The following is an 11362-nucleotide window of genomic DNA, read 5'->3' on the forward strand; positions in this document are numbered from 1 at the left end:
TAATACTCTATTTATTCAGTAGCCGCCACATTTAGGTTTGGGTTTTGCTTAGATCAATTCTGTCATCGAACAGTGTCGCCGTCATCGGCTTGTGAGACCCCATCCCGTAATCAATACAATTTTGGTTGTGTTTCTTTCATGTTCTTGCTTGTGTTCTTGATTGCGCTTGCAGGGATAAGCCTTCGTGGCGAGGTCATTCGTGTGTCACGGGTGATAACCAACGAAGCTGTGGTGTAGTGATCGCGAGGAACCGTTCGCTCGGAGCCTTGGATCATCAACGTCGAGATCTCCACTCAATCAAATTATCGTATCTCACGGAAGATCGGGCCACATCTACTATCAGAGTGAGAGCTTCCCAACATTGACCTAGGCAGCAGGGAAGCTAAGAGGAAATACCTCGAACACCTCATGGGCAGCACAACTGAGGGTCGCATGCGGGAGTTTGGTCGCCACCAGTTCCGGCCAGAATACCCATAGGAAGGAGCGGGCGGAGGTCAGTAGGGACAGCGCGAGCTCCTGGAGTTGCACGGGGCGCATGATCATCAGACTCCCGAACGGCACGTAGGCCACATACCCACGCGACGGTGCGTCCAGGAAGGGAGTGCACCCCGCCAAGTCGAACCGCTCCAGCTGCAGGACTTGCACCGAACCGTTGTCATGGCACGAGACATCGACGTAATCGGTATATGAGTTGCTGGGCTCCTCGTCGAAAATAGACTCTCTCGAAGCTCGGACTGGACCTTTGGTCGAACACCTTGAGCGTCGACGGCGGCAGCGCCGTGCAGGGCCTCTCGGTGGTGATTGTGTAGAGGTCGTAGAGATGCAGTTGCGCCTCCTCGAGGGCGCTAGTGCCGGAGGTGGCTGATGCTGTGACGAAGGCGAAGGCGGCGCTGAACTCCCTGTCCAGCTCAGTGCTGGAGGCCCTAGGAATGCTCGACTCGACGCGAGTAGCCGACTCGACGCGACTAGCCGACTCGACTCGTCGCGGGGGCTGAACAAGTTCTCTGTCGTGTTGTCCGAGCTGATGCCATCGGACAGGCCTGCCTCCATGAGTCGCATTTCGTCGAGCAGCTTGCGGATGGCGGCATCTTGGTGCTCCATCACGGAAGATTGGGGTCGCCGCAACACAACAGCAAGCAGGTACAGGAGACTGAATCTGATACCAGATGTTAGCGTACGACTATGGCGTGGGAAGCAGAAGGAAGGAGGACCCAAGAAATAGAAGGCGGGGGAAGAAGATAGGGAAGAGACGACGACAACCAGCTGATGTGTTGTGCTTTTCGATTAGAGGACATATCTAGTGCACATGGATGATTGGTGCACATATTAAATCATCACCACTCATTTTAGATCTAATGTCTCTAGTTGATTATTCAATTTACAAATAACACCTTCCACCACTACACACCACCACGTTGAAGGGTGTCCTTAGCAAAATATACCAAACAACTAGAGACATTAGATCTAAAATGAGTGATAATGGTTTAATATGTGCACCATGTGTACCAATATTCCATGTGCACCAGTTCGATTAATCTTCGATACCCCTTTTATAAAACCACGGAACATGTTTATATTGTCACACGGCCAGCCCAGTCTCACCCGGCTCCAAATACACGACCCAATCGGCCCACTTGCTCGCCCGTTGCTTTGCTTCAGCTGACGCGGTCACTTTCCTAGCTGCTTCTCACGTTGCTGACAGCCTGGCTAGTGGCGACCGTCTGCCTGCCCTGCACGCCCACTTGCCGCCGCCCCGGCTTCGTTCCTGCTACCACTACCGCCATCCCGACCGGCTCGCGCGCCACCGCCATCTCCTCCTGCGCTCGCCTTGCTGCCGCGGCCGCCCCCACCTCAAGGACCCAGAGGGGCTGCCCTCGATCTGACTGACCCCACGGGACAGGATGGACAAGGGGAAATCGGTGGTAGCCGAGCTGTCGGCATCGTCCAGCTCGCTCCCGTCGCCCTCCTCCTGTAAGCTCCCTAACTCCTGTTCGCTTATGTGGGGTAACTAACTAGGAGTAGCTGGTTATCAACTGATGTAGAGTTGTAGACAAAAACCAAGAGGAATCGACTGACCGTGTATTGATTATGTCTGACTCGAGTTTCCGTTATTGATTCCGTGTGTTGGTTTCTCTTGCTAGACAAAAGATCTATATACAGAATTAAGAACTTTCTACGATGATAAGTATTTGTGCTGTGTTCTTCGTTTTGATCATTCTATTAATTAATGTGATTTCAGGAAGATACTAAACTCCCGCTAATTGGCATGTATTCCATATTTCTAGTTGTTTCCTGGATAATTTTTTAGGCGAACTGCCAAGATGATGACATACCAAAGTTAAGTTAAGGGGGTGTTTCGTTACTTTAGTCACTCAACTAATTTTTAGGGACTAAATTTTAGTCCCTAAAATTTCTATTTGGGAGGCCTCATTTAGGCATACCATTTGATAGTTTAGGGACTAAAAGTGACTAAACTTTAATCACTAAAATTTAGGAGGTGGAAACCAAACACCCCCTTAGTTTATACGAAATTGAAATGAAGGATTGGTGGATTGTGTTAGTAAACTCATCCAGATTACTTTATCAGTCATTGACTTATTGTGCAGACCAGAATCATTCAATCTTACTTCGTATTGGTTTCCAACTGTCCTTGTAATTGCATATGCAGCATTATCTCCAAATGTTGACTTCAAAAATGTATTTCAGATCCTTTCTCAAAGAAGGCTAAACCTCGGAAATTGGTCAGCTTGTGCCTGGGCACCCTTGGTCAGCATCTTGAAGATATCATCACTGATATTTCAGAATTTGCTGCCTTATTTCCACCCCACATAACGGTATCTTTATGCATTTTTTCTTTTCTCTGGTTGTCAATTTATGCATCATTGCATCACTGCCAGAATAAATTGTGCATATGTTATATAAGGTTTTCGATTGTTAGAAAAGTGCCCAGTTAGTTGCCGTGATAGTGTTCACTAACTGAAAAGAAAGGTGCATGTTCTTGGAGTTACTTCTAATACCATCTGATGGCTCCCAAGTCCCAACACTGATTAATTTGTTTACAAAATGCTCTTCTTTCTTCCAGTTGACTTTGTGGGTTGTAACTCTTGCTTCAAAGTGCGAATATACAGTCCGAAAGAAGTGTCCATCTACATTTCTTGTTTGATTGCTGTTGAATTTGTATTTTAAAGTTTGGATATAGCATATACTAGAACGTACAACACTCATATTAATGTGAATCTCTGAGCTTAGCTAGACCTTTGCTGTTTGCTAGCAAAGAGTTGCAGTTTTTTGTTTGGGGGGGGGGGGGGGCTGGCCAGGGTATTAACTATGTTTTTTTTCCTGTGTTCCACTTGAGAGTCATGGTCATGTTGCTCTTCTTGAAATAGGCACACATGTTCTAATTGAACCTCTACGGTCTAGGTGACGTGGTGTGTGGTTGTATGGATTCTTACCCTTTTTACCTTTTTAAATATAATGATATGTAGCTCTCCTGCATTTGAGAAAAAACATTAACCTCAGAAAAACATAGGAATGGTTAATATGGTCAGTAGAAAGGAAGAAACTGTTAAACAAAAGTTTGATGTGTGACATGTACTAAGGCTCTACATTATGTATGGCCTTCTTGTAGCAACTGTTGTTAGCAAGTTGACCTCAAGCTTGGCTTCAGTTTTTTAAAAGTTTTGAAGTGACCAGGTACAGTAATTGCGAAATAATGGATGTTGATTTAGTTCATTACTGACATCTGATGTCTCCGTGTACTTATGGATGTTATTATGAGTTAGTGACAGTTGTTTATTTATTATATGATACAGTTGGCAATTATGTCTATTGCAAGGAGAAAAAGCCTCCTGAATGATAAAGTTTTGACTTCTCTTGCTGAAAGCTCCTGGCAAATCCTAGATATATCTGGATCTGATGTTACTGATGCTGGTTTGGCTACTGTAGCAAATGTTTGTAGTAATTTACGGGCAGTTGATATTAGGTAAGGCTTTGTGTTTTTATCATTGTCTACTTACTATATGTTCAACTAAATTTGCACCTTATTTATGGCATCTTTCTCATGCAGTCGCTGTGAAAAAATTACTACTGCTGGTGTGTCTGAGATTGTATGCCACTGCCCATCCTTGGAGATATTGAGATGTGGGTATGACTTACAACAAATTTCAAGCATAGCCTTAGCCCTTAGGGTCAATCAGTCTCAATCTACTTTCATGACTTTACCTTGAGTTTCTTTTTGATACGTTAAGCATATGAATGTCTTGGTGTATCCGTACCTGTTATTTATAGCATATTTCTCATGCATTCTTGATTTATCAGTTACGGCAAGACCTGCGCTGCTATTTGCTCAGACCAAACATATGCACGGGACTGAAAAGTGAAATCGTGTGATTCTTGACAATTAACTAACAATAGGGTATCTCTTTTATCAACTGATATGTGGTATTATCTTATATGAATTTTCAATATTTATTGTTAAAGATAAATTCATATTTGAACATGTGCTCATAAGTCTACTTGAGTTTGCACTCCTGCTTTTGCTAGTTAATAGTCATGAGTATAACCTTTCATTGCTGAACTGTTGACTATGTTGTATCCTGCATAGCAGGATACTAAAAATAGCTTGAATCCTATCATTGCAGAGGCTGTCCAAGAAGTGAAGTAACGGCACGGAGGTGCTTGAATCTCTTGAAACCCAAATTGAATGCTCTTGAAGAGGACTCATGGGAGGAACTTGATACACTAGATATAGGAGGCGGTGCAGAGTCCTTAAGATGGCTTGTTTGGGTATGCAATTATAATAAGTTCACTTCTTCTCCAGCTATTATTTGTGGTGTGTTTATAATTCACCAATGTGTATCTTGTGTTCACTTAATATTTTCCTTCTTTTGCAGCCAATGATAGATGATAAGTCAAAGGTGACTCTAGCTGTCGAATGCCCTCGTGTTACTGTCAACCCACAGCCATCGCTGTTCGACCTCTCCGGATATTCCAAAGTCCCAATAGAAGCATTGTCAAGCGTACCACTGGACCATTCTGTGGTTGAGGACATTGATCCCAAAACATGGGCTGTTTCTGCTGCTCCTCCAAGAGCTGTTGCTCCAGCGAATCCAAATGTTCCAAGTGCTCCGCCTGAAATACCGATGGCAGAAAGGTTCAGGCTGGCCTATGTGGAGAGGGAAGCGAGGCTGGCACCCAAGAGGGCCAAGCGGGAAAGGCAGCGGCGTCGGCGCGCTGAGAGGGACTACATGATGGTTGACATCGACGCAAGGTCGGTCGCACTTGCTGCTCAAGCAAGCAGGAACCTGCGGAAGAGCTGATTGTTTCTTGTCTACGCTATCTGTGGAGACTTGAGAGTAGAGAATCATGAGGCAAGAAATGCTGTTCAATCCTTCTACTTTCAAGGCAAAGATAGCATACATATATGGACACAGTATTGTATAGTTGTATTGGCAGTAGCGGTAGCGTTTACACTGCCATGTACTAGTAATAGAAAAAAATCTGAGTGGGAATAACAGGGAAGGCGTGCCTTATCAAATCACAAATGGGTTGCCACGAGGATTTGTGAACATGCTCGTCCAGATTTCTTTGAATCTGGATGATGCGGTTATGTGAGGTTCCTCACGCAATTTGTTTAATCCGAACAAGATTCGTGTGAACTGTTGTATACGTAATTTTTTTCTTGGAATTTGAGAATGTGTTTGGATGCACTCGTATTCAAACTAATTCACTGAATATGAATGTGTCCAACTCTCCAAACAAGACCTAAATTATCTAAATTATGAATTGAGGTTGATACAAGTGCATCAAAACAAGGTCCAAATTAGAATAAAAATCGGAGCACAAACGAAATCTGTACGCACTGGGAACAACAGTTCTTAGATAGTTAGATTTATACGAATTCTAGATCCATACAAGAAGCTAGCAGAAACATAACCGGATCCGTCTGCACACTATATATAATATACCATATATGTATCTAATAACTTGGCAATAATGCCAAGAATGTCGACGAGCACCGAGCGCAAAAGCTACCGCTCACTCGCTCAGTGCGCAGCGACCACGTCCGGCGACGCCGCTGGCGCGAACGCGTCCATGAACGCCTCCACGACATCCAGCGGTGGGGACAGGAGCACCACGGCTCGGGCGGCGGCCAGCTTCTTCCGCAACGGGTACCGCATCCCCCTCGTGGCGGAGGCGGGCCCGAGGAAGCATGGCACGCCGTCCCAGGCGGCGGGCGGCGCGGGCGAGCGAGGAGGCGAGGAGGGCGGCGCCCACGCCCGCGCGGCACAGCGGAGGGAGCGGGCCAGGACCCTGGAGTCGCGGAGCCGCGCGAGCGCGCCCGGGCGGAGGAAGCGGTGCGGGCTGCCGCTGCCCGCGAGCTGCTGGCGCTCGGGACGGCGCGCCGGGGAGCGGAGGCGTCGGTCCATGGATGGCTGGCGTCGGCGGATGGGCGGATCGGGAGGGAGATTGGAATTGCGCGCGGGTTTGGGGAAACGGGAGGGGGGTTTTGATTTTTATGAAATCATGAGATGAGATGATGGCGAGCGGGACGAGGGGTGGACGGTGGAGGGAAACGAAAACAAGGCCGGGCCCGGGCGGGAATGGAATCGGAGGGTGATTTGGAAAATGGCAGGGAAGCGTAGGCGCCACTCCATAAATCTCCAGCAGTTTAGTTTACCTATACCACTACCTATACCCAAAGTAGTTTCCAGCAGCTTATTTATAGTTTATGCAAAATATACAGCGTCGCCTATATATACCACGCGTCGCACTTATACTAAATGCACTATGCCAACTGTCGTTCTTCTCGTTTCCATCCCCTTCTTCCCTTCCCTCACCGAACCTTGATTTCGGTGCCAACATTTGAGCTAGAGAACACGGCCGCCTCCCCCACCCCTCGGCTACTAGGACAAAGGTAGCATGCAACAAGCGCCGCCGCTCTTCGACCTCAACCCTTCCCACGAAAGGAGGCAACGCCAGCTGAGATTCGAGAAGATCCAACACGCACAACAGCGGTGACGATGAGGTCCCGTGCAAGGTGATTCCATGTGTTTCCTTCATTGATCTATTAATTGAGTGCCCGTGCATTGCAACAGAAATATATAATACCAGTATACTACGATAACTTAATATAAAATATGTGTTATATTATTATTAGAAAATGTTTCATAATCAATTTGTGATCCTAGCCACACATAAATTTTATTATTTTAATCTAGTTTTTTCATCACTACATTGCAACAATCAGTATCAAGCAGCCTTCGATATATGACGCGATTTATATAGTCTCATTATTGGAGAGCACGTTCCACACATGTCAAAATAAATTCCCTCGTACATCGTTAGTCATCAGACACGCACCACCATACGCTCTTGCTTAAACAAAAAAAGCAAATGTGTGTGTTTGCGAAGAGAATTAAAGGCAGACCGACACAAAAGCTACCATGACGGTGGCGAGGATGATGAACTGGTCAGTGTTGTCGATCATCCTCTGTGTCACCTCCGTCGCCAAGATGACGCCACAGTTCTCGATATAGTAGTCGTCGAACGCGTGCGACATGACGAGTACCGATGACTCTTGGTTGGGCTGCCAAACGAAGTGCACTCCAGGCTCATCAGTGTGCCAGAACCTCCTAAGTTATCGGGCCCACATGCACCTGTCTTTGTCTCAAAGACCTCAGACTGCTATGCATGTGCACCAGATAACTTAACATGATCCGTCCGATTGCCCCAAGGACACCGGATAAACCACTTACAACCAGAACCACGGGATTAAGTAACACAAATCACACACACCAATATTTTTGCAGCGGAAATCTTAGTACCAAATTTTACAGGTTACAAAAATTTTATATTATTTTATCGGAGTGATTACAAAAGTATAAGTTTGAAATATATGCTAGCTCAAATGACCATCCTCAATAAGAAGTATAGAAGGGTTACTTAAATTTATAAGAAGGCCGAGCCCATCGGCACTTAACACCATCAACAACAGCACAAAACTATAACCTAAAAAACAATAGGGAATAAAACCCTGAGTATGGAATTACTCAGCAAGACTTACCTGACTAAAGAAAAGACTCTCAAGGATATGCTGGATTTGGGAATCAAGGAGAGGCTTTAGCAAGAATCAACTTAGATACTTTTGCAGAAATAGCTTACTAAAGTGAGTCCTTACTTTCAATATTTTAACACCAGATTAAATATTAATAGACTCTGTTTGCATCTGGTCTAATTTCACCATCTCATCAATACAACATCATTTTTATTCATGAGGTTCACATCCTGACTTAGGTTGTAGGTCAGAGATCAAGTCTCCACTCTTCGGGATATAACGGTGATCCGAATCGATTTACTCACCTGAGGATCTCTAACCACACGACATATGTTTCTCGTAAACCTTGCATGTCTACCATTCCCACGGATCCTCCACTGCATGAACAGGTCCGCGCCACCCGAGAGCACACCACCCTTTTTAGGCGATCCTTTGCCAGGAGGGTACGTGCCACTCTCGCCATCTCTCCACTCCCAGTGCACGATTGTCTTTTCATGTATGGAATAGCCGGGTTCAAGCTTATCCTGTCCCATTTCCAGGGCATATGGCTAGTTAAGATAGTCCTTGATCAACAGGCCTACATACGCATCCAATCCTTAACTAACCTGGGTAGAACATCACCTGTTTCTAGCCCAAGTCCCAATTTAAGTACTTCCACCCTTAGGATTGTTTGTATTCCTAGGATGAAAAGAGCATCAAAGGGAACTTTGCAGTAAGATCCCACCACGCTCTCAATGAAAATATTCTTGCAGGTAGAAGCCATATTTCCTCAGGATAACCCCTGAGCTAGGCCTTAATGCAAAAGACAACCTCTATCCACAAGATCTGAGCAGGGCTAAGCATTTTTGTAAATCATAATTTTGATACTTCATCAGAAGTATCTATAAAGGTGTGGATATCAAGGTAGGCAATGCATCAAAGGGTTCCAAGCAACTCCTATAAACCTAATGCACATTTCACTAGACTTAAAGTGTGCAAAAATTATTTAAAAACACAAGGAAAGGGGTTGCATGCACCGGGGCTTGCCTAAATAACACTAGGTTAGTGTTGTTAAGTGGCGATGTCCGCTTGACGAGTATCTCTCGACCGAGCAATTGATTGATTTAACCATCTTCAAGTTGGTCCATCAGCTTCATCTTGCGGATTAGCCCGCGCTTGGGGTCGACTTGGCTTTGGTTCTCCGCATCACATAGTCAACAAACGTACCTAAATGATTTGCATAATGCACATGAATGCATATAAGCAGGAATAACACAAATATAAATAGTGCTACGCGATAGCGAATTAAACACCTATAGCAAGACATCGCAAATCTAGTATGAAAATACTGGATGTCGATATCACATTAAAACTATAGCTATGGCATTCTAACTTAATCGGACTCAATTCTAATAGCACACAACAGTAAACTATGTATAAGCATTTTCCTCTCCTAAAACCTACCCCAACGGACTTATAGAACTTAGGGTCATTACTTGCTTCAATTTAACTTGTATAAAACACTAACTAACAAATCAGCACACAAATGTAGCGTGCTTACTACAAACACGTAATTGTAATGGTATCGTATAAATTGGATTACTTCAATTAACCAAATCGACATAATATCACTAGAAAATCTAGCAACTAGCTGATAAAAATACTAAGCCTCTCTTTTACGTCATCAGTTCGCCTAAACATCTCATTTATGTTTATCAATACAACCACACGTGACATCTACATATAACCATGCCCGCTCCGCATAATCGACAACCACAACCTAACATATACATCAATTAATTAATGTTGATTTGTCAATCGTGTTTGCGACCAAATCGATATTGACAATTACGATATCTACTCACCATGTTCGTCAGTCAAACTAATAGGAATAATAATTTAACTTACCAAGATCAAATCGATTTGAAATCACAAGAACGACGACGGTTGATGGCACATATTAGCAAAAGAGCCAGAGACGATGACGTTCGAGGTAGCAAGGCGAGGCTGAGTCCGCCGCGAAGGAATAACCTGCAGCCAGAGCGCTCGCGCGACGATCAGGACAATACCGATGAATCGACGACGAGCACCATAATCAGTCTGACACGAATCCGCGAGTTCAACACGAATCCTAGGTCAAGCTTTCCATCGAATGCATGAGGAGTGTTGGACAGATACCTTCATAATCATTTAATTTCTTCATTCCCTCAGACATCACTAACCACTAATGAGGAGCAAGGTCGAAGGAGGGGCTGCAGAACTCTAGAGTTGACGGCATGGATGAGCTGCCCGATTATCGAGTGTCGACGCGTCGATGAAACCCAATGATATTAGATACAAGGAGGGAGCTGGGGCGCGCTAGATCGAGGTTGAGACGAGGCTGGGTATGAAGGGCGCCGATGTCCATGGCCACGTAGAGGATGACAGCGTCGGGCCAGCATGCTGACACAAGGCGTGATGGAGCGAACGCAACCTGGGCGTGGTTGCGAGAACGCCGACTGACGGGGAGGAAGCTGGACGTCAGACACCAGAGGAGGCGCAACAAATTTTTGCTGGACAGAAACGAGCGTCGCGCGCTGGGAGAAACTCGGCCAGGCAGAGAACTTGAGGGAGAGAGAGGAGAAAGCCACGGCGTTGCGCAGAGAGAAGGACGCCAGAGCGCGTGGCAGTCGCGCAGGGAGCTTAGGCGAGTCGAGGGGGCGCAGCCATGGAGAGGAGTTGCACGCGCAGGGAGATCTGGCTGGGGTAGAGGAAATCCGAGCTCAGCAAAGAGATGAAGACGTGAGGGAGAGCTGAGGGAGAAAGAAGACGTCTGGGCGCAAGAGCACGCGCGGTCGAGCAGGGGCCGGACGCGCCATAGAAGGGAGCTCCACGAGCTGGGGCACGGCGATGGGAACTGGGGGAAAAAGATGGAGGTCTAGCCGGACGCCAGGAAGACGACCGAGCAAGGCACCGAGGAGGAAGTCTAGGGCACGGCGATTTTGGCTGATGCGTCAACTGTTGTCCTCTGTTCCCACCGGAGGAAGCACCGGATGCTGGGCGCGAACAGGGAGGAATCCGCGCACTGGAGCTCAGGGGAAGAGAAACCGCAACGCAGGGAGGAAGGGCGGCCAGGCTCGAGGGAGTGGCGCCATGGAGAGGAGCTTGGGGGTCGCGGCGCGTAGCAGAGAGGCTCGGCACATAGGGAGATGGAACGAGCGGCTCATCACCGGCGGCTGGACGAGCGGAGGAACAACGCGACAGAGAGGCTCGACCATGGGGGCTAGGGAGGGAGAAGACGAGCTACAGGAGGGAGATGGCAACGACTTTAGAGGAGGAGTGGCTGGG

At 46.5% G+C, this 11362-nt stretch overlaps 2 protein-coding genes across 2 annotated transcripts; one reads left to right on the forward strand and one right to left on the reverse strand.

Moving 5' to 3' along the window:
• The first annotated feature begins 1803 nt into the window (after positions 1 to 1803).
• On the forward strand, positions 1804 to 5514 carry LOC103629633 (uncharacterized). The gene is made up of 6 exons (NM_001329209.1): positions 1804 to 1971; positions 2707 to 2834; positions 3813 to 3982; positions 4067 to 4144; positions 4641 to 4785; positions 4893 to 5514. Exons 1-6 carry the CDS (start codon positions 1902 to 1904, stop codon positions 5316 to 5318), a joined length of 1017 nt encoding a protein of 338 aa, NP_001316138.1. The 5' UTR covers positions 1804 to 1901; the 3' UTR covers positions 5319 to 5514.
• A 338-nt stretch (positions 5515 to 5852) lies between these two features.
• LOC100192669 (uncharacterized) lies at positions 5853 to 6494 on the reverse strand. Its single transcript, NM_001137877.1, has one exon. The coding sequence runs from the start codon at positions 6426 to 6428 to the stop codon at positions 6045 to 6047; it is 384 nt and encodes a 127-aa protein (NP_001131349.1). The 5' UTR covers positions 6429 to 6494; the 3' UTR covers positions 5853 to 6044.
• Positions 6495 to 11362: the final 4868 nt, after the last annotated feature.

Source organism: Zea mays, chromosome 6 (assembly GCF_902167145.1).
Source record: "Zea mays cultivar B73 chromosome 6, Zm-B73-REFERENCE-NAM-5.0, whole genome shotgun sequence".
NCBI lineage: Eukaryota > Viridiplantae > Streptophyta > Magnoliopsida > Poales > Poaceae > Zea > Zea mays.

Bases quoted from the DNA above. Each gene is read 5' to 3' on its own strand.
- LOC103629633 (NM_001329209.1), top strand. From the start codon at position 1,902: ATGGACAAGGGGAAATCGGTGGTAGCCGAGCTGTCGGCATCGTCCAGC. The intron at 3,983-4,066 runs GTAAGGCTTTGT...TTTCTCATGCAG, and splicing joins TTACGGGCAGTTGATATTAG to TCGCTGTGAAAAAATTACTA. The intron at 4,786-4,892 runs GTATGCAATTAT...CTTCTTTTGCAG, and splicing joins CCTTAAGATGGCTTGTTTGG to CCAATGATAGATGATAAGTC.
- LOC100192669 (NM_001137877.1), bottom strand. From the start codon at position 6,428: ATGGACCGACGCCTCCGCTCCCCGGCGCGCCGTCCCGAGCGCCAGCAG.